The sequence below is a fragment of the Camelus dromedarius genome, chromosome 11, assembly GCF_036321535.1.
Source record: "Camelus dromedarius isolate mCamDro1 chromosome 11, mCamDro1.pat, whole genome shotgun sequence".
NCBI classification, from domain to species: Eukaryota; Metazoa; Chordata; class Mammalia; order Artiodactyla; family Camelidae; genus Camelus; species Camelus dromedarius.
Genome location: NC_087446.1, coordinates 54,663,681 through 54,690,582, shown reverse-complemented (window position 1 = coordinate 54,690,582; position 26,902 = coordinate 54,663,681). Strand labels below are relative to the sequence as shown.

General features: G+C 49.7%; 1 protein-coding gene and 1 pseudogene across 6 annotated transcripts; one reads left to right on the top strand and one right to left on the bottom strand.

Moving 5' to 3' along the window:
• Positions 1 to 1,766: 1,766 nt before the first annotated feature.
• POU6F1 (POU class 6 homeobox 1) lies at positions 1,767 to 26,902 on the top strand. Of its 6 annotated transcripts, XM_064490985.1 has the most exons (13): positions 1,767 to 2,278; positions 2,669 to 5,574; positions 10,062 to 10,272; positions 10,729 to 10,821; positions 12,267 to 12,462; positions 16,041 to 16,162; positions 17,049 to 17,274; positions 17,805 to 18,055; positions 18,752 to 18,880; positions 19,509 to 19,712; positions 21,822 to 21,963; positions 22,525 to 22,693; positions 23,660 to 26,902. In XM_064490985.1, the coding sequence occupies exons 4-13, from the start codon at positions 10,774 to 10,776 to the stop codon at positions 24,003 to 24,005; spliced, it is 1,833 nt and encodes a 610-aa protein (XP_064347055.1). In that variant the 5' UTR covers positions 1,767 to 2,278; positions 2,669 to 5,574; positions 10,062 to 10,272; positions 10,729 to 10,773; the 3' UTR covers positions 24,006 to 26,902. The 6 variants fall into 6 exon arrangements, with proteins under 6 accessions (XP_064347055.1, XP_064347056.1, XP_031318408.2 ...); XM_064490986.1 differs by lacking the exon at positions 2,669 to 5,574; XM_031462548.2 differs by lacking the exons at positions 2,669 to 5,574; positions 10,062 to 10,272.
• LOC105107151 (swi5-dependent recombination DNA repair protein 1 homolog) lies at positions 8,391 to 9,118 on the bottom strand (annotated as a pseudogene).

Genomic DNA, 26,902 nt, shown 5'->3' with positions numbered 1-26,902 from the left:
TTCCAAGTCATGCAAGGCATTTGATTTATCTGTGTGTAGGAGCAAACCAAATCACATAGACTAAGAGTTTTGGTCTTCATGTGACAACATTCAATAGCAATACTGTGTCTCTTCTCCACATAAAGAGCAGTAGGAAATACAAAAATGAGTAAGTCACAATCTGTGCTCTCAAGGAATTTACAATCTGAGAGGAAGGACCACAGGGACTACAGATCAAACCAAACCCTCAAGAACTATAATACCATGCCAGGTATTAGAGTCTCACAGCCAGTTAAAATGGATTAAAATTATTGAACAGGTAATGATACCTTACAATTGTATAGCGCTTAGAGATTTCAAAGTTTTTTTCACATACGGGCTCACAATTAAACTTCTTGACCCTCACTGAAGTAACCCCTATTACTTCCCAGTAATGATTATAGACATTACGCACATGTTTTAAAAAGTAAGTGATGAAGTTAAATTACCTCCCTGAACTGCCAGTGCTAGAGTTGGGACTAAAACCTAAATATTCTGACTCCTACTTACAAATCTGCCGCCTACAGTATCCCCTCACCCCCGGGTGGAAACAGCAAGCTGACGGAACTGAACCTGAGCCCTGCTGGCCAGGCAAACTATGACGATGCCAGGCCTCTAGAGGACAGCTTCTGTGAGCGGGGCCTCTGGGTGTGAGCAACCTAGAGTGAAGGTCTGGAACCACCTGGTGCTGTCTCCGCCCTCCCCCGCAGTATCCTTCCTTGGGTGTAGGGGTGTGTGTGTGTGTGTGTGTGTGTGTGTAAGTAAAGGAACGGTCTAGGGTGGGCTGACGGCTCCACTCTCCTCACACTACCTCTAACTCATCTTTGCTAATCTCCTCACAGGACCACCACCAAAGCGTGTGGGGTGGTGGGGGGAGCAGTGAACGGGGGTAGGGGAGGCAGAGGGGAAGCAGCCCAGGCTGACCGCAGGCTGCCCCGATGTTGGGATCCACAGTTACTGGATTTAGAGCCTGTCTCCTCCCAATTCTCCCCCTCGTTCTTTCTCTTCGCCTTTGTTTTTCTCACTCCTTCCCCTTTTCATTTGTCAACTACTATTCGGTCCGTTTTCCCTCAGGCGCTCACGGTGCCTTTCCCTACCTTCCAGAGCCGTAGGTAAACCAAACCCTCCCCACCATCATCACCACCACCAAAGCAGAACGTTGTTTTTTATTCCTGGCCACAGAACTTTGTCTGTTTTTTACATTTCCTCGTCTACTTGGACAAGAAAGCCGGCAAGCCGTCTGTAGACAAGGCAGCCCATAACCGCTGGTGAGGGGAGGGTGGGGGTGGGAGAGCATTCGCGCCCTGGGTCCCTCCCACAGATGGAGCTGGGGCACGGCGGCTCCGGAGGTTGGTTGGGCGCTGGCTGAGTGATGTCTGAGTTCTCTCTCGTTTCTCGCAGTCGGGTCTCAGCCTGGGGCTTGGGAAAGGACGTGAACTTGACTTTCAACGTAAAGGAGGACAACTGACTAACCTGGAGAGGAAAGGCGGCCGCTGGGAGTCACCACCGTCACCGCCCCAACCCCACGCTGACGGGAATGTGGCATCCCCAGTCCGGACTCCCGCGCTCCCGCTCCCACTCTCGCACCTTCCAAAATGAAACGACCTCAAGCGGCACCTCGGAGGGGGCTGCGTGACCCTCCCCACTGACCCTCCCCTCCGGTCCCGGGAGTGAGCCTCCCAGGCCTCCGGGGTGGCGAGGGGCTGAGGGTCCCCTCCCCACCCCCATCGCCCGGTCTCGGCTCCCCAGGTCCCCTCCCTTCCTCGCCCGCCCAGCCCGCCGCCCCCGGCGGCTGGCGCGCGCGGTGCAGCGTGCGGCAAAGCTCTTTGCATAAATTATGCTCATGACGCAGCAGCTAAAAAAATCCAAGTAGCAGAAGGAGGGAAAAAGGGGGGGGGGGGAGGCCAAAGGGGGGGCTGTGGAAGGAGGAAAGGAGAAATATATATATACCTGACCGCCCCCCCCACCACCCCGCTTCCCCTTCCCTCTTCCCGGCCGCCCCCCCCTCCGCCCAGCGCAGCCCGTGGAGTCCCCTTCGGCTCTGCCCAGCCCGGGCTGGGGGCCCGGGGGCTGCGGCGGGTCCCGACCGGCTCCCGGGCCGAGCCGAGCCCAGCCAAGCCGCACTGGCTTCTTTGTCTGCGGGCGGCGGCAGCCCCGGCCCCAGCCCGGGTCCCCGGCCCCCTGGCCCGAGCTGTGAGATGAATCTCTAATCGGTGGCCGCCGGGCACCCGGGGCGAAGGCGGCTCGGGCTCGGGCTCCGGTAAGTAGCGGGGTCCGGGGCGGGGAGGGGTTTGCACGGAGGGGGAGGGGGCCGGGCAGGGGAGGTTTCGGGTTTGGTTAATATGCAATGCCCGTAATTAGCATAATTTATATATTTATGATAAAGAGAAAAAAAGCCGCAGGGCCGGGGCGCCAGGATGCTGGGCCGGGGCGGCGGGGAGCTCTGGAAGTGGGATGGCGCGCAGCCGCCCGCCTAAGGCCAGAGACCCCGGGGGCCGCGCCCTCGCCCGCCTGCTGGCCGGCGGGGACCCAAGGAGGGGAGGGGGCGGCCGCCAGGTGGACCTCGTGGGGAGCCTGGACCTGGCCCTTCCCCATTTCTGACCTTGGAGCCCAGGTCGGGTACGGACCTTAGGGGACGTTCTTTACGCAGACCCCCGAGGCGACCGGGAGCGGATTCTGGCCCCTCAGAGAACCTGGACGCCTGGGTTCCCAGCGGTTAAGGTCAAATGAGGAGGCCAGAGCTACCTGTCACAGTTCTCCCCAGCTGCAGTCCATCGGGAGGAGTGGTGGGACTCGGGGTTAGGGACCTGGGTGCTGCTAGAAGGGTGGGGGAGTGGTGGGTTGGTCACCATTTAGCTAAGCATGAGCACTTCATAAATATTTAATAACATTATTATTAATAAATAGTCGTCATAATGGACCCGATATCCGCTCCCTGGATATTTGCACCTAGCAAGGCCAAGGGAGCCCCAGGGTGCCTTGGAACCTACACTTTAGTGTTGGGATCTCCTACTCATTTGTCGGTGGAAGCCTAAAATCTTTGCAGAACAACCTCTGCTGCGCGGCAGGAGAAAATAAAACGCGGTCGGGAAGCCTTCGTGGGCAAATGAAAAGAAGCTCTTTACAGAAATTTTGGCCCCATCTGATCTTCCAGATTCCTTGTTCTAAAAGTAATGGGCTGTTCCTCAATTGTTCGTAGACATATATCCCTCCTCCCTTTTCTTGGAATCTGATGCAGCCACCATTGACAAGCAGGGCCTTAAGAGGAGTAATTCCTTATCTTCCATTTTGATTGAAGTCCTGGGGCCTAGGGTGGTAGTTCTGTGACCTGGTACTTTGCATGTCTGGGGTAGAACTTCATTCATTTGTTCATTGGTCCAACAAAAATACCCACTATGTGCCGGCTCTGAATAATACACATAGAACTTCCCCTGTCTTGGAGTTTTAATTCCAGTTTGGGGCAGTATGGGTGGAGACAGACAGATCACAAACATGAAAACAAACAAGATAATATCATAGAGTGATTTTCTCTGTGTGTGTGTGTGTGTGTGTGTGTGTATGTGATGGGTTGTTCTCTTCTTGGAGGTACCACCTAGAAATTAAGAAATGAGTCAGAAGAAATTTGCTTCTCTAAAGGTTCTCTGCATTATGAAGGAACATGGGACAAGGTCACATCTCCCTTCCCCAAGATTTACTCACTGGAAAATCATAGTAATCTTACACATTTTTATAATGCTTTGCAATTAAAAACATTTTGATATATATGCTTTACTTCATTTAAAAATAATAGCAATAACAGTAACAAACAGTTACACAGTGTTTGCTGTATGCCAGGACCCTTACATAAATATTATTGATTTAATCCTCACAATCACCCTCTAAGCTGGGTTCTATGATTTAGCTCCATTTCACAGGTAAGGAAACTGAGGCTTAGAGGGGTTACCTGAAGCAGAAGCAGTACTCAGTCTGTGTCTTCTGTCTTTAAGCCCCAAGTTCTTTCTGTGTCAAAATGAGGATCAGGGAGGCCACAGAGGGAGTAGGACTCCCAAGAAACTGGCCATATAAAGGAACACTTGAGAATGAGGAGCAGGACTGGCACATTAGGAAGGGGAGAGTGTGACCAGAGTTCTCCAGAACTTAATACTACTTTTTTGAAATAATTTTAAAATAGGCCTAGTATTGGGAATGAGGTCAAAAAAATTGAAATAGGATATGTATTTTAAGGAGAAAGCAGGAAATATGAGGATGTTAAGTGATATGATCTAATTTTTTAATTTATGTTTTCAGCTCACATTCATTAACCTCTTTTATATACCAGGAATTATACGAGGCACTGGGATATGATACGTGGATAGGCCTTCTTGGTGCTTACAGTCTAGAAGGGGAACATACCTACTTTTTATTTTTCACATTTCATTTGCCCCCTCCCTTCACCCTGCCTGGGGTGAATCAAGTTTGGGCACGGGAAAGGGGGCAGGAAGAGAAACTAAATCTAAGTTTGTCCTTATTAAACTAGTCTTCACTGTTTGTCTAAGATTACAGTGGTAGGTTGGGAAAGGGGAAATAAGGTTGTTCACTACTTTCCTATCTTTTTCGTTTTCCCTTCCTTCTGGCCCATGTGTGTGCCAAGCGAGTCTACCAACAGCTTGGCAAGCTATTTTTCTCTGTCAGTGAATTGTGGGGACAGGTGTGTGTGGTAAATTAATAAATTTAGTCTGAAGCAGAACTGAGAGCTCCCATTTTCCAGTGTATCCCGATCCTTGGGGGCCAGAGCAGCTCCCATCAGCCTTCCTCCCACTTCCTGAGTGGACACTTGGTGGGATGTCAGGAGGATAGGGTTCTGGGGCAGGTGGATGTGGCCTTGAAGTTTGAATGTGCCATTGACTCTTGTGCCCTTGGGCAAGTCATCTGACCTCTCTCTACCTCCATTTTCCCGTAGGTAGAAATGGGGATCATAGTAAGAACAACATGTTAAGCATTATACTTATGGTCCCGTATCATCATTATAACAACCCCATAAGGCTTGCCCATTTAGTCAACATTTTAAAGATAAGGAAATTGAGTTTCAAAGAGACGAAATCATTTGCCCAAAATCACATGGCTATTTCATGGCCAGCCTGGGATTTGTTCTAGGTTTCTTCCTAAGCGAATACCCTTACCTCTCTTTGATCCTCAACTTTCTCATCAATAAAAAAGAGGGATAATAATAGCTAATTATTCTTATGTTTTGTACAGTAATTCCAAGGTAAACGCTCTTGTTATTTATCCCTGAGAAAACAGATAAGTAAAGTAACCCACCTACCTGGGGTCTGTTGCTTCAGTATGTTGCTCTATGGTCTCATGCTGCTGTCAAAATTGAATAACAGTAGTTAACATCTATTGAACCCTTATACAATTTATTACAACTCTATCCCCATTTCAAATATGGTAACTGAGGCATAGAAATGGTAGGTCCTTGTCCAAGGTCTCACAGCTAGGAAATGGTGAAACTGAGAGATGAATGAGATGACCGAGATGAACTGGGAGTTCCTAACTGCTCTACTAAGTTGAAATGAGGTAATGTATGTACATTTTCACAGTGACTACCATCTTCTGAGCACTTACTATGTGCCAGGAGTTGATCTAAACGTTTTACATGCATTAATTCACTCAGTAACCATAATAGCCCTATGAAGTAGGTGCTATTACTCTCACTTTTACGGATGAGAAAACTGAGGCACAGAGGTTAAATCATTTGTCCTGAGTCCCACAGTGAATGAATACCAAAGCTGAGCTTGTGAACCTGAAAGTCTGTTTCCAGAGAGTGCTCACTGTAATACTATGGGCAAAGGGGCTGGGTCCCGATAAACTGTCGATGATGATTATTTTTCAGCAGGTGGGAAGTGAAATCTGTATCCCGGGGCCAGAAATGGAGAAGGGTGGGAGGAAAACCCATCAGGCAATGACAACTTGAAAGAGGCAGCAACGTTCATGGAGTCTGGCAATTTAAGAACCAGGCAGATAATGCTTGTGTGCAGGAGGGGATGTCGTGTTCCTTTACACCAGGCACTACAGAATCATGGACCAGGGTGATAGTGATAAGAAGTCAAAGGGATTTTCCATTAGAAGGGACAGCTAACAGGATGTGAAGGAGTAAATACAGACATAAGAGAGAAGGCAAGGATGATGGTAAGGTTTTTGGCCTGCGCATCTGTGGAAGGATGAAGCTGCCATTTATAGAGATGGGGAAGGCTGCAGGCAGGTGGGGCAGGTTTGGGGTGGAAATCAGGAGCTTGGTTTTGAATATGTTGAGTATGAGATGATGTGAGCAATCAGTAGGCAGTTGGAGATATGAGTCTGAGGTTCCTGGGTGAGGTCCAAGCTAGGGAGTTAACTTGGTAGTTGTCAGATTTGGATGAGACCATCTTGGGAGCAGGTGATGAGTGAATTGTCTGCAGTAACCAGCTCAGCCCTAGCTACCAATCTATACTAGTCTCTTGCTTCCTGTCCTCGTGGTCTTTTTAAATGGCAGCTCTGCAGGAGGTAAGTGGGTGCACAGTTTAAGATATAAAAGTGGTGTAGAGCTAGAGATGCTGATGTCAACAAACAGCCTAGCTTGAGAGGACTATAATGTCGAAAATCTGAAAGGTAATTTCCCATGACAAATGTTAACTTTCTTTCAGTTCAGCCTAACCAGCCATTCCTTCACTTCACACAGAGTACCCTCAGCCCCCAAAATGACTGTATGATGAGAAGGTATTTTACACCTTGGAAACCTCAAGCATATTAAGTGTAAAGGGAATGATTAAAAACACAGAAATGAGTCTGAGTTAAAGATCTGAATCCTATACAACAAATTCCATTTTGCTCTACATGGCACAAGATTTTTCACACACTACAAAATTTCGTGCCTGAAACACATGCCACCCTGGAACAAGGGGCAAAGGACCACACCAACCTGTATTAGGTGTTCCTTCTGTGGATTCTCTACCAGCCTCTGTCCATCCACCAGGACACTTAAACATATGTATTGTAGTTACCTTTTTATTTCTTTGACTCTCATATTAGACTGTTGGCTTCTTGACAAACCTGGGGAATGTGTTTTTCCCCCCAGCTGTATCCCCAACACTCAGCACGTACTAGCTGCTGAAGTTTTTGTTGAATAAACAAAGGATGAAGCATTTCAGGACTTTTCTTAGTAGGATCTCAGGTTATTTTAGGGGGTTCTGATTTGTTTGAGATTTCCCAGTGCTCCCCCTGGGGGCCTTAGCAGTTCCAAAGCAGTTCCCAGAGAAGAATGATAAATAGAACCAGGTCCTCTCAATCTCCTCCCATGAAAGTCCTGGATAGTCCTGGACCTCTGGATTTTTGGGGTATGGGAAAATGCCTCTGCACCCGTAATTCCAAAGTTGCCCATGTTTTTAGATGATAGCACAGGAAAACCAGGGACAAGTGAGCCATCTGTAACCCTTGCTAGGTTTGATTCAGGTGTTTTTCACACTCAATTCACGGGAGAAAGAAGGCAAAAGGGGGGCTCTGGCTGGGTACTGTTTCCTGTCCTAGATTTAACCAGAGCGGCTCTGATGTGATTTGTGTGTGTACCAGAGTTCTACTGCTGGGGTGATCGTAGGATCCCCTTCTTTTAAAACAGACAGCTGATGGTCTGTCTTCACTGCTGTCAGGCTGTGGACATGGCATCACGAGCTCAAAGGAGGCCATCCAGACATGCTATTTATCACAATAATGGGGTGAAAACCCTAAAGCCCCTGGGATGAGCCAACAATTGCACTCCTAGGTGTATACCCCAAAGAACTGAAAACAAGTGTCCCAACAAAAACTTGTACACAAAGATTCATAGATGCACTATTCACAATAGCCAAAACATCCATCAGCTGATGAGTGAGTAAACACAATATGGTATATCTATACAATGGAATTTTTTTGACATATGAGTTTAATTACCTGCTAGACCATCCAAATGGAAATATGTGATAAATGGATAGAAATAAGTGTCATAAAATGAGGAGAGAGGCAGGTGTTTTTAGACCCATTTAGGTTTAGACACTCACCTGGTTGGACTATTTTTTAACATTTACAATAAAACTTTTGACCATAATAAACAAAACAATGTATTAAAACTGACTTACAGAATTGTCCAAATTTTAAAAAATCATTACATAAGTTCTGTTTATATTTACTTAAGTGTTGCTTATCCAAAATACTGAATTTTCATTTTAGAACTTGGTTTATAGTTAGATAACAGAGTGTTCTACATTGATGTTTATCAGGACACCTTTCTCTAAACCCTAGTGGTTTATATCTTCTTTAAAATGTATAAGTACCTTTTTATTATGTTGTCATTCTCAAAGGTATTCTGGAGAAAAAATTATGAATTACACTTCTATAAATTCTTCTCCATTCCTGTTATAATGTAGCAAGTTCCCATGTACCCAGTAGTGATCTGTCAAGGGGGTGAGTCTCAGTTTCTTGTTGTTTTCAGACAGAGCAGCTTACAGAGTAACATCTGGCTACAGCTCCTCCACTTCCTTATTAACAGCGGTAACTGGGACAGGTCATTCTTTGAATGATACATTTTGACTAGTTTTAGCCTCTGAAGAAGGTCTTCTTTCTCCTGAATCTCCTTCACCAATTTTGCTTTTTCTTCATTTCATCCTTGTTTGGGAAGATTCTCAGTCACAAAATCATTTTGGAGACCCCTGCCCGACACAGTATCCAGTGACTTAGATTCACATGCATTGATGTCCTGCAAAGTATTTTTCAAATATGTATTTTCTTCTAATTCACTCTGTGTTTAAGTTTTTCTTGAAATTCCAGTTTTATTTTGTTGAAGATGCTGGTTCCTCTGAAAAGATCTGATCATTTTCTTCATTCTCAACTTTACAACACTTTACCATGCCACTTAATTAGAGGAATTAAATGAAGATCTTGTTTTCCTTAATTGTTCTCTAAGTGTTGCACTCATGGATTGTTTTCTTGAACTCTTCATGTGGGGAGGATTAACACAGGCCTGTGGATCACTGGGTAGAGTAATCCAGACAGCTGAGTCTGATGGGCTTTCCATCTTACGAATGAAATCTTGGTTTACCTCTGCCTCTGCCATCCCCAGAGAACACGGAAGCCTGTACTGTGGAGTTTTATCCAGCTATGAAAAGGAATGAAATACTGACATATGCTACACCCTGGATGAACCTTGAAAGTATTCTACAAAGTAAAAGGAGCCAGATGCAAAAAGGCCCCATATGTGTGATTTCATTTATATGAAATATTGAGAATAGGCAAATCCATAGAGAGGAAGCAGATTATGGTTGCCAGGGGCTCAGGGTCAGCAGAGAAAGGGAGTAACTGCTAATGGATTTCCTTCTGGATGATGAAAATATTCTGGAACTAAATGGTGGTGCCAGTTGCACAACATTGTAAATGTACCAAGTTCCACTGAGTTGTACACTTCAAAATGGTAAAAAAAAAAAATGGTGAATTTGATGTTATGTGAATTTTACCTAAATCAATAAAATAACAACAAAAAAAGGAAAACAAATGAAGCAACCCCAGGGGTAGAAGAGGAGGAGGCAGGGAAGGGGTGAAGAATCCAGAACACTTCTCCGAGCTTAGTGTCCTCGTCTATAACACGGTGATGATAATGCCCCCATCCCCCAGCGGCATGAGTAACACATGAGTTCATGTACCATAGAATGCTTTGCTCAGCACAGAAGGCACTCAGAATTAGTACTGATTGCCTTCTTTTCTCTCTAAGTGTCTAAAACTACTTGTCCCGTTTATTATGCCTATTTTTCTTTCTTTTTTTTTTTAAGTGACTTTTTTGGGAGGGGTAATTAGGTTTTTTTTTTTCCTTATTTATTTCTAAAAAATTTTAATAAAGATACTGGGGGTTGAACCTAGCACCTCATGCATGCTAAGCATATGCTCTTCCATTTGAACTATATCCTTACCCCTATTACCTCTATTTCTTGTGACTGTGGTTTGCGACTCCAGACAACCTGTTCTCACAGGGGCTCCTCTCATTCCTTCTCACTGCATGTGGAAAGGCTGCTCCACCATCTGGGATGTTGTCCTGCCTCCTGTGTCAAAGGCCAGGATAGTTCTTGGGCCACTACTGCAGAATCACCTGACAGCTGGTTCTGTGGGACCCACCTGTTGAATCAGACTCTGGATTACAATACAGTACAATACTGCACAAACATCTGCAGATGCCTGGTCTGGGGGAATCTGGAGGCCTGCATTTTTAATGTGTTCCAGGTGATGATCAAGCACATTAAAGTTTTGAAACACTTGTTTTAATTTATTCCTGTCTTTACCATCTCTTCCAGGAAGTCCACTCAGACCCCTCCCCTGAGAAGTGCTCTGATACCCAGTGTGCTCCTTACCTCTGTTTCTGAGTGTCTGGGTCAAAGTCGCCTTGGGTTCTGCTGGGTCTGCTCTTTCCCATTGGACTGGAGGACTCCTAGGGACAGATGCCTGGCCCTCTCTTTCCTCTTGTCACCCTGGTTCCTCCAGAGTGTAGGTTTTCCTTGGACGCTGTAGGAAGTGAGACACTTCAGTTTTAAAATCCTTAGAATCCTGTCTCCTTTACGTCTACAGATACCTGGGGAACTTAGCTTCTCTCTCTTCCTACCATTCTATGTCTGATTTTGTGGAAATGGGATTACTGTGTCACATCAGCCTTTGCTTTTCCCATCCCGTCTCACCCCACAGGATGTGCTAGGTGTGGGCCCGCCCACCCCATCCTGATAAGTGACCATGGATCCTGGAGCCGGGCCAGATTCATCTCTGACTGTCAATGAGCAGGTATCTTCTGGGGCAGGAAGAGGTGGGGAGTGAGGGTGATGGGCCAGGGGGCATGGGCAAGGGCGAAGGCTCCACAGCACCCCTCGTTGTTTCTTACCAAAGTTCACGGTCATCTCACCGTCCAGATACAGTTGCCAGCTAGGATGTCTCAGGGGCTGGGTTTGGGGATTTAAGCTGTGACTTTAAAAAGTGAAATGAAAATGTGCAAATATGTAAACGTTTACATGGGGGAGGATTTGAATGTCAGGTAATTTACTCCGTTTTCTTCTTGCTTATCTATCATTTTCTATTTTTTCTTGCAATGACCTTTTATTACTTACATAATTTTTAAAAGGAGTAAAAAGATGAACATCTTGAAAAATGTTACTGGAGTGAAGTCCCTCCTAGGTCAAGTTTGAGTCAGAAAGGGAACTGCTCTTGGGGGTGATTTCATTCATACTCTCCTAATGGGTCACATTGTTGCTTTTTTCTGGTAGAGTCTCCAGCCTGGATCCAGTTTTCAGGCTTAAGGAGGGTGTTGTGGGAGTGGCTTCCAGCCCAGGCCAAGTGCAGACAAGGCTTGACACAGAGCTTTTTAATGTACAGGGTGTCCCCGATTCTTGAATGGCCCAGTTGGAAGCATTTTAGTACTGGAGGGAGAACGCTGAGTGCTGGCTGTTGGAGCAGGAAAGAAGAGCCAGTGTTCCGGGGAGGCCTGGGGGCTGCCTGCCTGGCTGGGTGGGGAGGCTCCCCTCCAGGGCGGAGCAGGCCCCCTGCAGATGGTGCAGCTGGAGACGGAGGCCCAGGGGGTACAAAGCTCCAGTGCAGGAGGGCCCTCCAGAGACTGCGTCTTCAGGATTCCTGACCTTCACTTCAGGAAATTCACTTGCAGGGAAATCTTGACCTTTACCTCAGAGTTTTGAAAGTAACGGTACCATGAGCTTAAAAATTACTCATCATTGTGGAGCACCCGTTTTCCACTCCTTTACCTTTGAGGGAGCTTCTGTCATGTTTCAGGGGACATGTAGAGGGATTTGCTTCTTGTCCCAGCTTGAGCTGTGGATCCTGGGTCAGGGGCCTTCACAACCACACTCCAGTATCCTCGCAGCCAAGGAGACATGCTTGCAAGGCTGTGGGAGCGGCCTTCTGCCACTCCCTGAACTGAGTCCAAGAGAGGGAGCAAACAGAACTGTCCCCGAAATGTCCAGAAATGATTGGCTCTGTGGGGTGTTTTTTAGCTCGTGTCAGGCCCTTTCCCTGTCTTTCTCCTAGCCCCTCCTTGCCTGGAATCAGCGGGCTGCAGTCTGCTCCCGGCCCTGGACTTCCCGCAGAGCACACCGTCTTTGGGGCGGGAGGTGGACATCCTGAAATGCCCACTCTTCTCTCCCCCAACCATAGGCAGAGCTCTGGCTCCAGAGGGCTGTATGGGCTCTCCCCTTAGCAGTGTCCCCGTCCTCTGCTTGCAGGTCATCGTGATGTCAGGCCACGAGACCATCCGAGTGCTGGAGGTTGGAGTGGATGCCCAGGTCCCTGCTGAGGAGGAGGGCAAAGTGCTGGAGGGTGTGGCCGCCGAGGGCTCCCAGAGCGGAGGCCCTGAGGAAGCCGGGGAAGCCGCGGGTGAAGCCGGGCCAGACAACCCAGACTCCTCCACGGAGGCAACTGGTACGAGGCCACTGCTCCCATCCAACATGGCTCCCCCGGAGTCCCTTCCTGTGTTCCTCGTGCCAGCATGAACCCCAGGGGTCCAGGTGGCTTTAGGGCCTTGTCTTCCTGTCCACTGGACAGCCTCTGGCCACAGCCCGTGCTCCTGGGGCTAGCTGCACTCCTCATCCCTGGCACTTTAGTTCTGGTTTCAGTCACTTAGAGACCTAAACTGGGATGGTCAGGGTGAGGTGGGAGGTGGGTGCTCAGCCGTGGGGATTGAATTAAGCTCAGAGAGGTCTCCTAGGTCTAAACTAGACCCTCAGGCCCAATGCAAAGAGGACTAAACCTTCAGGATCCTACTAACCCTTCTAAATCAGTACCTTTTGTGGTAGAGCTGGAGTTGGGGATGGGAGGGCATCTTGGACTAGCATGTATGTCAGGAAGGGCCTTGTAGAATCCCAGCTCCTTATTCCCAGCTGAGCTAGCACGAGTCCAGCCTGGTGGACTTCTTTCTGCAAAGATGATTTTTGGGTGTAAAATTGATTCTCCTGCATGGGGAATGGATATGGCCGATGGACTCATGCTGTCTCCACTAATGACCCTGCAGTACAGCTGTGAGAGAGCCAGGGCTGTTCTAGAAGCTGGCACAGGTACTGGGTACTGCTCTCTGGACACAGGGAATCCTTTCATTGACTTTCCTCATTAACACCTTGCAGAATAGACATCTCCTGGGACCGCCCTTGCCAATTCCCCAGGAGAGCCCTGATTCATCTCCCCTTGCCTTCTGCTGTACTTCGCCCCTTCCCTAGATTGGAGATCTTGTGGGGGGGAGTTGGGTAAGAGGAGGACCCAAGAAGAGAGCAAGGAGAACAGGCAACTCCTTAACGAAACATCTGCAAGATCTCACCTCCCCTGCTCTACTTGCAAATCAGTCTGCAGACTCATTTGGGACCCCAGTAACCTGGATTATTTTTCTCCTTTTGAGTAAAGGAGTGACAAGAGACACAGCCATTTCCCCTGGAAGTGTTCTGCTTCCGTGAGCATTTGCAGGATGAGTCAGCACCTGTTCCCATGGGCCAGTGCCTGGAGGGCAGGCAGGCACAGGCAGGCAAGAGAAGGACTCTCCGTCTCAGCCACCCTTTCCATTCCTGCCCATTGTGGGGAGGGAGCCTCTTTTCAGAATATTTAGGCAATTTCCCAGGTTATCCCTAGTGCCCCAGCTTCCCTTTTGACCCTTTTATCTGTCTTCCGTATCTTATTTCTTCTGGTGCCTTAATTCTGCTCCTTATCCTACACGTAAGCATGGGTGTTCATGGCAGTGTGCATCTTCTTCCAGAGGTTTGTATACTTAAACCTTTCCTGAAAGTCTTCTTTGTAGAGGAATTTTAGTCATTGTCAAGAAGGTAAGGGCAGTATTTTGATGGTACCTCCTAAGAAGCTGCCAGCTTAAATTGTGGCTTTGATGGAACGTTTCTGGGTATGTAATACTGAGAAGTGTTTCCTCTTAAAACAAAACTAAATAATAGGACACATTTTCAGGATGAAAAAATGATCTAGTGATTTGTGTCACTCTAAGTTATTACCTAGACCTTGTCACACATACGTATTTTTATAGGTGTGGCCACTGAGGGCAGACTATGTAATATGACACTTACCACTGTATTATTTCATATTCCATGTCCTTTGTTGACAGATTCACCCACCTGATTCTGGTTTTGGCTATTATCAAACTATCAAGTTTTTCATTGTCATAAACAGTGCTGCTTTGAATGGCCCTTTAATTTTTTTTTTCTTTGAAGTGTGGTCCACTCAAATTCCTTTTGAAGAGAAATCAGTGACATAGGAGGAAGTCATCACATGGAAAAATACAAAATCTTGCCATCAATGAGAGGAAAAATAACTGGTTGTAAGGTACCACATGTGCCTGTTAAGCCCAAAAAAGTAAATAAATAGCGATAAAACCTAAATTGGGGGAGGGTATAGCTCAAGTGGTAGAGTGCATGCTTAGCATGCATGAGGTCCCGGGTTCAATCCCCAGTGCCTCCTCCAAATACAAATAAATGAATAAACCTAATTACCTCCCCCTCATAAAAACAAAGAAACCTAAATTGGGTGGCAGTGTGGAGGAACAGGTGCATTGCTGATGGTTCTGTAAATTGGTTCAGTCTTCCTGAAAAGCAGTCTAGCAGGAGGCTGCAACAGCCCTAAATGTATGCAAACCTTTAGACCCCCATGGTTCTACATTGGAAATACATCCTAATAAAATGACTCATTTCTTCAGATGTAAGCTTCCATCACATTCCCATTTCCTCACCTTCCTTTTTAGGTTTCATTACTTTTTGTCAAGCAAAATGTTTTTCAAATTTTCAAAGGTTTAGATTATCCTTATCTTCTCTGATTTTTTTTCAGTAGTTAGACATGCATCTTCCCTTCACAATGGAGATGAACCTGCCATTTTGTTTTCTTTAGTATTTTATAAGGCTTTTGTGATTGCTTGTTTGTTTCTCTCATTCCTTAAACAATCTGAATTTTTAAGTTATATACTGTGAACAGTCTAGTCCTGACTTAAGTTGGTACCTTTCCAGATTAAAACATGGTCTGGGGAGTGCGGGGTTCGAAGGTTTTCCAGTTCAGTGGTTCCCACCTTGTCTGTGTGCTGTATCTCAAGGGAGCTTAAAAGAAAAAGGAGAGATGCGAGGTTCCTGGCCTCTGTTCCTGGACATTCTGACTCAGTAGGCCTGGACTAGGCCCTGGAAACCTATGCCCAGCCAGCATGAAGAAGCCACTGACTTGGTCCAGCACCCAACACCTAGACTGCCTTTAATGTCTCACCATATGTTAAATAATAACCCCTTTCTGCATTGTTGTGTGGTTTTGAAGACATTTCCTGGTAGGAGGTCCCAATACCTAACTAAATCAAGGGAACAAGAAGAAGCTCTCACCTGGGTGAAAAGCTCCAGTTCCTGGGAAGTTCCTTTAGAAGCTCCTAGAAGCTGCTCATCCAGACTTCAGCTCTCAGGGGATGGCAGAGAAAAGCTGCCTGGCCTGGAGAACCCCTGTGACCCTGAGTGTGGCCAACACATGTCCAGTTTTCAGGGACTGCTACTTCCAAGACTTCACCCTGCAGGAATCCTGGTCCCTTCCCCAGGCCAGCATCTGCATCCAAAAAGTAGCTTGAAGGTAGGGTGAACAACGATCCAGTTGCTGGATGAGCCAATCAATCCCATTGATTCTAGCTGCTTCTCTCCCCACACATGTTCATTTCTACTGCTGATGTGTTAGGTCCTGGGGTCCTAGAGAGCCAGGAGATGAGAGACTGATACCCGAGTGTGCCTGGGCCTGCATTTTCTTTACCCAGATGTGGGAAGAGGGTGACCTACCTTCCAGGCCCAGCACAGGGTTCTCCAGCCTCTTATTCTCACAACCAGTAACTTTTGGGAAGCTGCCTCTTCCGGCCATGGAAGGCCAGCAGTTGGTCTCAGGTTATGCAGAAATACACTGTGGGGCCGAGAGTTATCGCTTCAAGCTGCAGACAAGACCCCTCCACTCACACCAGGCTCTCTCCTTGTCCTGCTTTCTCCCAATGCCACGTGAAGTGAAGTCACTCCCCGGGATGCCTCCAAGCCCTGCCCCTGCAGTTGCCACCTTCAGCCAAGCTCCATGCCAGCCTCAGGCATCGCAGACCCTAACGCCACTGGCTGTACAAGCTGCCCCCCAGGTAAGGGCCGCCCCAGGGAGCTGGACAGAGGGCAGTGGGCAGGAGCAAGGCATGGGACGGCCAACATGGGCTGACCATGGGATCTGGGGACTTCATAAGGCAGGACAGGGAAGGGGCTGTGGCTTGAGGTGGGGAATCTCCTACTAGGTGCCCTTGGCCTCTCCCCTGCCCCAGATCAGGCCCACTGGGAAAGCAGATCTGCATTTGCCAGGTGATCTCCTGGGTCCAGCAGGGATTATAGAGATTACCTGAACTCTGTCAAGCCATCTAATGACTAAATGGATGAATACCCTCATCAGCCCCTCTAGGGATCCCTGGAGGAGTTCATGGATTGTTCAGTCCTCATTTAGACCTGGGGGCAGCCCCAGCGCAGTGAGAAGCTGCCTCCAGGATCCTCCAGGCATGCTAAGCTCCCTGTGACCCTTCACCCCATGCACAGACCTCCAAAGCCATCAAGACCATCAAGAGTATCCTCCATCAGAGCTCCTCAGAGGCCTCTGTGGGTCTTAACCACTTGGTTCCACCAGCCCCATCCCCTCCTTCCTGGCCACAAAGCGTTGGTCCTGTGGACAAGGGCCCAGGGAAGGCTTGGGAGGCAACAGACTGGTGGAAGAGGCCTGTGCATCCTTTCCTGTCCTTGAGCAGGACTGGACCCTGTCCCTGATTTGGGCTGCTTCTTGGAAGACAGGCTAGTCCAGTCCAGGTGCCCCCTTGGGGTTGGGCCTCCAGCTAGGGCTTGTCTCCCTCCTGCCCTCATGCAGCCTTCTCCCACTGCCCTCAGAATGCTTTGTGTGTGCTCAGCTGGGTCTGAGAGACCCGGTGTTTGGCTGTCGATGTTGATTTTTTATTTTTTCTTTTCTTTTTGAAATCTTGTTTGCCTTTGCAGGTCTTGACTCAGGAAAACTTAGCCACAGTTCTGACAGGAGTTATGGTTCCAGCAGGGGCAGTTACTCAACCTCTTCTTATCCCCATCAGTATTGCAGGTCAAGTGGCTGGGCAGCAGGGGCTGGCCGTGTGGACAATTCCTACAGCAACCGTGGCTGCCCTCCCAGGACTGACCGCTGCTTCTCCCACGGGGGGATTTTTCAAGCCACCTTTAGCCGGTCTCCAAGGTAACAGCAACTCTCCCCAGGACTGCACCAGGCCCCCCACCACCCTACACTACCATCCCTGCACGTGTGCTTGCCATGTTGGACTCAAAACCCGCGGCCCTCTCAGGGCGACAGCCCTGGCGTCTGGATCTGGTGTCCCAGGCACCCAGCCACAGAGCTGCTGCACCACCTCGGGACTCTAGGCCATGACACCATGCTGGCCCAGCTGGCCTCTCTTCCTTCAGCCAACTGTCTGAGACTGCCCCTCTCTCCCTACGCCAGAACTCACCCCATGACCAGCCTCCTGAGAAGGAATGCAAGAAGATTCAACTTCTGGTTTTGAACCTACACAGCTCCAGGCCCAAGGGAGGGGGGATGAGAGATGTTGGCATGTTTCGTCCCTGCAAGGATCAAAGGAACCACAGCTGCCTGTCCCCCCCGCCCCACTGCCCCAACCCCCCTCTCGTTCTTGTGCCAGATCCCTTGGGATTGGAGCCGCCCTGGGCTGCAGCTAGGCATTTGAGCACTTCTGTCTCTGCCTTGCTCCGTAGCAGCTGCCGTGCTGAACGCCACTCTCCCGGCACCCGTCCAAGCTGCCCCACCGACACAGGCCTCCTCGCCCGCCCAGCCCCGACCACCAGCCCAGCCGCAGACGTTCCAGACCCAGCCGCTGCTGCAGACCACACCTGCCATTCTACCGCAGCCCACTGCTGCCACTGCTACTGCCCCCACCCCCAAGCCAGTGGACACCCCCCCACAGATCACCGTCCAGCCTGCAGGCTTCGCATTTAGCCCGGGAATCGTAAGCTGCCGCCCTCACCCAGGGCTGACCAGGGATGGACCGAATCCCCGGCCAAGGGTGGACCTGACCCTTCCCGCAGGGGAGGACGGAGGTGGAGGACCAGCCCCCTGAATACGGCTCTTTTCCAACACTTCAGCGGAGATGGGCTCCTTCTGAGGCCTTCTCCCTGCAGCTGCCAGCCTGTCCGTCCCAGACAAGCAGACAACCTCTGCCAAGAGGGCTGGGAAAATCCTCCAGAACCTGAACCACCTGGACCAGCCTTGGAGGGTGGGATGAAGTCTGGGGATTACGACTTCGTGAGCTGTCGCTAAGGTGGAGTCAGAGGCTCACAGCCCCATGCGTGTCTATCTAGTGCGGCTTCTGGCTTGGCAGTGGAGCTGTTAGTTGTGACCAGTCACATCTAGTTAGATGTGGCTAGAGTCACTCAGCCTCTGCAGTCTGGCCCTTCTACTCTCTCAGGCCTAGCCTGAAAGGTTAGCCGGAGTTCCTCCTCCAGAACTGTGGCCCCACCCTTCCCTGCTGTCCCATCAGCCCCTGGCCCCGGACACTATTCAGCTGGTGGACCTGGGCCTGCAGCCCACATTCACATCTGCCAGCATCAGTACCTCCCACCCCGATACCCTCAGCCCTCTTCCCTCTGCCTTGGGCTCTTTCTCGCCCTTTGGCCTCTGAGCAAAGCTCTTCCTCCACCCACAGATCAGTGCTGCTTCCCTCGGGGGACAGACCCAGATCCTGGGCTCCCTCACTACAACTCCGGTCATTGCCAACGCCATTCCCAGCATGCCGGGGATCAGCAGTCAGATCCTCACCAACGCTCAGGGACAGGCAAGTGGTCAAAGCCAGGCCGAGGGGTCGGGACTGTGGAGACACTGGCTGGGGGGAGGGGCAGGACTTGGACTGAGAGTCAGAGAAACTCAAACAGGGTGTTGAGCTGCTGTTCATACCTCCTGTATGACAGCTCTCTGCTGATGCGGAGGCCGGGCAGGGGCGGAGCCACCGCCCAGCCCTGGCGGTGCTCACTCTCCTTGGAGGTTCTCGTCTACTGAGCACTCACTTTGTGTCCAGACGGTGCTGGGTGCTTTCTCATACATTAGCTCACTTTGTTTTGAGTACACACCTATCAGGTGGAGATTTTTATTCCATTTTACAGAGGAGAAGGCTGAGGTTCAGAAAAATTAGGCCACACAGTTAAAATGTGGCAGAGCAGGGATTCATTCACATCCAGGTCTGTCTGAATCCACATGCAGACCTTTTCCTGCTCCACCACTGCCCTGGAGATAGAATAAAGCAAGCAGCCTCTAGCGTGTGAATATTTCACTTTATTGGTGAGGAAACTGAGGCCCAGTGGGTTAAGTGATGTGTCTAATTCCCTTCCCCTGCCAGTGTGGAGATTTGGGTTGGGGGTGGAGTTGGACGCTGCCCTCACACTTGGGGTCCCTGTGCTTCCTCCCAGGTTATTGGAACACTTCCGTGGGTAGTGAACTCGGCTAGCGTGGCGGCCCCAGCACCAGCCCAAAGCCTGCAGGTCCAGGCTGTGACCCCCCAGCTGTTGTTGAACGCCCAGGGCCAGGTGATTGCGACCCTGGCCAGCAGTCCCCTGCCTCCGCCTGTGGCTGTCCGGAAGCCAAGCACTCCTGAGTCCCCTGCTAAGAGTGAGGTACAAGGACTGGGTTGGGGGATGGGGGCAGGCAGTGCTATCTGGCCTGGCCTGGGTGGCCTCCCTCCAGACTGTGGGCAGGACAGCATTATTCTCTGAAGCCACTGGGAAAGCAGGGCCCCTCCTCAAAGTGGGGGGGAGGTTCCAGGGTAGAAGGCCCACATGGGTCCACAGATGCTCTACCCAGGAAAACAGCACCCCCACCCCCACCTACACACACCAAAAATGTAGATGTTCCCTCAGAGGCCAGTGCGATTTTGAGAAGCCCGGAGAGAGGTGGTCAAAGTAAGCTGGGCCTCAGTCAGCTCCAGGAGGAACAAATGGCTGGAAAAGCCCTGGAGGTTCATTCTGCAGCCCCTTCTTCTTCACCCCTTCATCCTTCCAGCCCTCTACTCGGTACTATGGCTTTGATCATTCATTTATGTGTTCACTCTAGGAGCAGGTTTGGAGTGCCTACTAAATTCCAGGTGCTGCAGATAGATGCATGTGGTAGCCTCAGGTAGGCCAGTGTCGGAGACAGTTGCAGGTCAGCGTGACAAAGGCCGTGATAGGGGCATGGCAGGGTGCTTTGGGAACCCAGAGAAGGGAGCTCTCAGCAGACTGGGGAGCTCAGCAAGGCTTCAAAGAGGAGGGACATTGAACTAAAGGGATGCGTTGGATGAGAGAGTATTCTACCTTTGCAAAATTGCAGGAAATACAGTGTGCCAGAGCAGAGGTTCTCAAACTTCAGTGTGCCACAGAACCAGGAGGCCTTGTTGGAGTACAGGTTCCCAGGCCCCACCTCCAGAGTCTCTGATTTAGTAGGTCTGGAGTGAGGCCCAAGAATCACATGTCTAACCAGTTTCCAGGTGATGTTGAGGCCCATGGTCCTCACATGTGGCATGCTGCTTCCCAGCTTCACTGAGTAACCTCTTCGTCTCATCTTTAATGGAAATCATAAGAGTATCAACTTCAGAAGGTTATGAATGTTGAAGAGTTATATTACACACAATGCAATTAACACCCTGGTACACAGAGAGCACCTGGAAAACGATGCTTTTACTGTTATCACTAGTATTAGGTAGGGGGAGTCACGGAAGGGTTTTTAGCAGGGAAGCAGCTGATTAGATTTGCATTAAAAGAACTCCCTCTGTTATCCTGGTCGAATCAAGCATTGGACTGTGGTGAGACTTGAGTCATTGTCCTTATTAGGACACAGCTTAAACAATCCCAGCCAGAGACAAGGAGCTCTGAACTGAGGCCAAAGCCCGGGGGCGACAAGGGACTGACTTGAAGCTGCCAGGAGGTGGAATCTGGGGAGCAGGACCCATTCTACAGAAATTTGCACTTTTCAGGGAGCTTTAAAGAAAAATCATACTAAAAATGCTAATTTCACATATTTACAGTTTCTCCTGATTATAAATATGATACATGGTATTTATAAAAATTCCTACATTATGTGTGATGCCAAAAAGTAAAAAAATCTCTTTTAACTCCACTTCCAGGGATGACTTCTATTGACAGCTTGCTTTATATGCCTCAAAATTTTTTTCCCTGAAAATTCATGTCTTTTCTAAAGGAATTATTCCATAAAAATTGTTTTTCACCTTACATATATATTTTCACTTAGCACTGTGACTCAGGTTTCTTTCCATGGCAGTAGTTAAGAGATATACCTTATTCTTTTTAATGGCTGCACAGTATCTGAATATAGGGAGGTCTCAGAAGTCATTATTAATGGACCTTTGGGGCATGGAGGCTTTAGAATCAGGTTTAGGTTTCTCCTTTGAGGGCAGAGATTTGATAGCGGTTATCTTAAGAGCGAACACCTGTTGGGGCTTTGACCCAATGTGTTTTTGAACCTTTCTGAGCCTCTGACCTGCCCATGTGGTAGGTGGCTATAAGACCGTGGCCTGGGGGGCATGTTCTATGCTTATTTTAGAGGTCATTATCATTGGGTGGGTGCTAATGCGTAGCCTCTGGTGTTGCTTTTGATGGGGCACAGATAGGAGTGTGCTGGATGAGTGAGGATTTCATGCCCACTTTTGCCCTGCCTCTGGTCCACCCAGAGGCTCCAATCCCCTGAGCCAGGCAGGCAGGCAATACAGTTTATTGGCTCTCTTCTCATAGGTGCAGCCCATCCAGCCCACGCCAGCCGTGCCCCAGCCTGCTGTGGTCATCGCCAGCCCAGCCCCAGCGGCCAAGCCATCTGCCTCTGCTCCCATCCCAATCACCTGCTCAGAGACCCCTACTGTCAGCCAGTTGGTGTCCAGTAAGTGGCTCCTGGAGAAGGTTGTGGAGAAGTGGAGAGGCATTTATTCAGATACCCCCACCTCATCAGATGCTGTTCTCCTTAATAGACTTCCTAGAGTCCTAGGGGAAGGGCAGAGGCCCATTGCCAGGAATTGACTTTCTTATTCTCATTCCTGTGGAGCTGGATTCTATGTATGACGATGGTGGAGGCTGCTTAGCCAGCTGTCTGGCTGCTTTTCTGAGAAGCCAGGCCATTGGCTGTCTCTCCTTTGGTCTCTCACCCAGTATTTGAAGAATGTGGATGGCCAACAGGTGTGCCTGGGGCCAGGCGTGGGGAGGATGGGGGAGGGCAACAGTTAGAGCTGGAAGAACTTGAAAGTAGACCTCTGTCTCTAGATACACTAGTCCCTGGCCCCTTTCCCCTGAGTCTTATTTCTCTTGGGGACGGGAGTGATGAACATCTTAAGGGAGCACAGGCTTTGTGCCAAATGTCCTTGTCCCTCACTACTGCACCAGGTTAGGTAAGCAGTGATGACGAGCTGTCTTACGCACTCACCTCTGCCCCCTTCCTCTGGCCTAGAGCCTCATACCCCAAGTCTGGATGAGGATGGCATCAACTTAGAGGAGATCCGGGAGTTCGCCAAGAACTTTAAGATCCGGCGGCTATCCCTGGGCCTCACGCAGACCCAGGTGGGTCAGGCTCTGACCGCGACAGAAGGCCCAGCCTACAGCCAGTCAGCTATCTGCCGGTGAGTGAGGCTGCCCTGGCCAAGGTCAGGGCGCTCATAGGGACCCAGGTATCTGGCCTCTTTCCATATTCTCCCTTGTTCCTGCCTTCTCACAGACAAGGAAGGATAGCCATGAACACCCGGAGTAGCCAAAGTCTTTCTGAGAGCCCTGTGAAGTTTATCCTCCAATCCTGAGCATTTATGTCATCTTTTTTGATAACCCAGGATCCTAATCCATTTAGGAATCGTAGAGGGAAAATAGTACAGCTTAGGAAATTAGTCACAAAAGTGGGAACTTCAATTCTGGCTTGGTTCTCAGCTGTAACACACCATCACCCACATCAGGCTCCCATCTCCCCCTTGTAGGAGGCATAGCTATAAAGTGATGGAGCTGATTTTTCTGTGTGCAGATACTGGTTCTGGTGCCAGTATCAAAGGAGGGGTAGCGAAGGGTTTCAAAAAAGAAAAAGCACATGGCTCTGGGATGGCTGAACAGTTTCATCTGCCTGCCAACTCTTTAGATGAGACTAGAGTGACTGTTAGACTACAGTGCCCAGTTGGAAATTCTGTGGTCAATCTGAGCTCAGCCAGAAAGAGTAGTCTGACTTAGGGCTGCTGCAGTTGGAGGAGGACAGCACTTCTGACATTTATTTGCCATCTCTGGAGGCCTCTGGAGATGACTCCTCAAAGGACCTCACTCATGTGGGTGTGAAAGTTCTGGAGTGTGTTCATAAAGCAGTTGCACTGTTATCATTGCACTACTGAACTGAGGCCAGGGGAGTGGCCTCCTGTTAGGACCTGGGATACAGGACAGTCTGAGGAGTCTGGGCTTGGCCCAGGCAGGGGTTCTGGGCCGGGGTGGTGAGGGGAACACTGAGTATAGCCTCACCAGCCCTGAGAGGAGCAGCCCCTTGCGGACAGCGTTCACGTCCAGTGTGGGGAGTAAGACCCTCTCACTGTCCCCTCCTGGGCTTGGGTCGCCTACAGGTTCGAGAAGCTGGACATCACGCCCAAGAGCGCCCAGAAGCTGAAGCCAGTACTGGAGAAGTGGCTGAATGAAGCCGAACTCCGGAACCAGGAAGGCCAGCAGAACCTGATGGAGTTTGTGGGAGGCGAGCCATCCAAGAAACGCAAGCGCCGCACCTCCTTTACCCCCCAGGCCATAGAGGCTCTCAATGCCTACTTCGAGAAGAACCCGCTGCCCACAGGCCAGGAGATCACCGAGATTGCTAAGGAGCTCAACTATGACCGGGAGGTCGTGCGGGTCTGGTTCTGCAACCGGCGCCAGACCCTCAAGAACACCAGCAAGCTGAACGTCTTTCAGATCCCTTAGGGCTCAGCCCCCAGCCCCCGGTCCCAGCACTTTGTACCTTCCCTTGGCGTCCAGCTGCCGCCCCGGTCCTTCTGCCGCGTGCGGCTGTGTTCGTCCTGGGTCGTGAGACTCCACTGCGTGCATGTGCGTCCGCTGCCTCCCCGCTCTCCCCATACAGTGCACATCCTGGGGAGGGTGGCGGGGCCCACGGAGACCTCCAGACTTGGGACTGGTCACGCCAAGGGAGGGGATTTGTGGTGTCACTTAAAGAAGCACTTTGCTAACGTGGTTTTCAAAGGGTGAATTCTGGTTAGGAATCAGAAACTTCCTGTCTTTGGGGCAGGGCTGCAGCAGCCTCGAGGCTCGCTGGCCTTTAAATGTTGTTTTTCATGACATTCTTTTTCCACTCTCTCTCCTCCTTTGCTCCTCTGTGTGAGTGTGGCAGGTACGGCAGCTTGTCCAGTGGAAACACAGCCTCACCCACCCACACTTTGCCTGCAGGCACACTGTCCCCCGAGGGAACCCAAGAGATACAGTTCTGAAAAGTGTGATGTGCTGCTTAGAGGGTCAGACTGAGTGTCTGCCTTGAACTCAAGGTCAGAAGGTTCCCACAGCCCTGGGGCCAGAACATGTGATGTCCTCTCCCTCCTTTCCTTGATTCCTTTGTGGGGAAAATTGCACTAAAGCAGAACCTTTTCTTTTGTAATCCATGTTGGAAGGAAGCAACAATGAACTCTAGCTGTCCTGGAGTTAACCTGGGTTTACAGCAGGTTGGGAACTTAAAAAATAAGGTCGTCCTCCCAGATTTTAATCTGATCCCTGCCCATGGATATCTCCGCATCAGAACGGTGTGGTTAAGAGAACTTGCAGCCTGGAAAATCCCCCTGCCCAAGTAATCAGGCACACGGGAGAAAAATGAGGAAAGGAATGCTGACTCTTTCTCTGTCCTCATACTCACCCACAACCCAGTACTGGGGCCTTCTCAGAAGCAGCAGATTAAACAAGAAGCCAGACAGCAAGGCCCTGGGGAAAAGCCAACATCCAGAAAGAGCTGATGGCAGCCCAGGATGGTCTCTTTGTGGAAGGTGACTTAAGTCTAATTTTCTTTGTAATTTGAAGTCTTGGATACTGAAGGAGAAATCTTATTTTGTCCTGAGTCTTAGACCCTGTGTTTGTGTAAGCAATCCACCCAGTGCTCTTCTGAGTTAAGAACATCCCTGGAGCAGACTGGGTTTTGCCTTCAGAGAGGGTAGTAGCTATGGTACATTGGGAGTTGGCCTCTCCGAGCTGTTAAGTGAGTTTCCCAGCCTCATGGTGGCTGGACAGTCTCTGGAACTCAGCATGTGCCTCCAGGAGGTCAGGACAGCACTGAGAGGGTGGCTGGGCTGAGCCCAGACCTGCCATGTAGATTATACTTAAAGGGCCACAAGTCACAGGGGTCAGCCACCCCCTCTTTTCCCAACTCTTATTCTTACAGAGCCAGGTGTCCAGCAGCTGCCCTCCACTGCACCTCACAGATAAACCCTGAAGAAGTGACGGCCCAGCGGGGGCACATCGCCACCTCTGTCGCTCACTGGCGCAGAGCCTGGTCTAGCTGTGTTTCCCTTCCTGCCTGCAGCTGGTCCCGCCCAGGCCATGCAACACCAGTGTGGCCACCCTCCTGGTAGCCCTGCCAGTGAGAAGGCAGTTGTGTGTCAGATTGTCACACACACACACACACACACACGCACACACGGGTGAGGAAGCAGGTGGGCACCTCGCCTGCCTCAGCCTCCCAGGAGACAATGTGGAGGTTTCACACTCAAGTTCAGTCTCAGTAAGATGATGAGCTCACTTGAGAGGGATGTTGTAAACAAGTTTTCAGTAAGAATAGTTCGAGGGCCAGAGTTTGTAAAGGATTCAATGACTCATAGTTCAACTAATTAGAGAGACAGGTTTTTACCTTCAAACCCTTGTGTTCAGGTATGCTGCCTTTTTTGGGAGAGACAAGCAGATAGTGGCCGGTGCCCTGGGAGGAGCATGTAATCCCGGGCGTGTCGATGGCAGTAGATACACTGGAGGACACCGTCTGTCCTGTGTCATGGCGGGAAGAAGCTGACGAGCTGCTGCTCTAAATTAGTCCTGTCCGTGCTTTCTCAGCTCCTCCTGCAGCTAAATCTGTCTTCCCAAGGCTGAGCTAGGACTAAACCATTTCCTTCTCTGCTGAAAGGATGGGTTGGTCTCTCAGAGGAACAATTCCAGGGGCAGAATATTTGCAGGTCAAATTCCCCAAGCAATGGGGTGCATGGTGTCCCTGAATTGCCGCCAACCTGATCTCTGCTCTTGTTCCCCCACCCTAGGGCCCCCCAGGCAGCAGCTATGGCCCTGAGGTAGATTTTTTGTTTTGTTTTTATTTTTGTTTGGGGTAGCATCAGGCTTGGAAGGGAGTTGATATCAAATTTGTTTTGAAAGCCCCTTTCTGGTTACAAGCAAGAGCTCAGTGGCTCCTTTACCTTAGAAAGGCAGGAGAAAGAGCAGACAGGGCTCAACTGTTTGCATGTGGTTTTGCTTGTTTTTGTTTTAAAGACCAAAACTTCCTACGGCTTAATGAATCAGCTGGGGCCTATGACCCTGCACTAATCGTGGCATCTTATCCAGGGGAGGTGGGGGTACCCAGGGAAAAAATTCAGCCAAATGGATTGAGGAACACGTTTGAATTTGGAAAGAGAGACCCTGATGTTCTTGTGTCCTTAAAAATCCTATCACCTTCCTATGCCTAGATTCCCTTCCTGTCTCATAGGCCAGGCTCTGACACTGAGGTTCTGACTGCAGACACGGGACAAAGTCCGCTGAGAGCTGGAGTAAGGGGTGGGGAGGGGAGGGAGGGGGAGAAGCACTTGATGTAGTTGTGTGGAATAAACAGTATTTTTTCTTTTGTA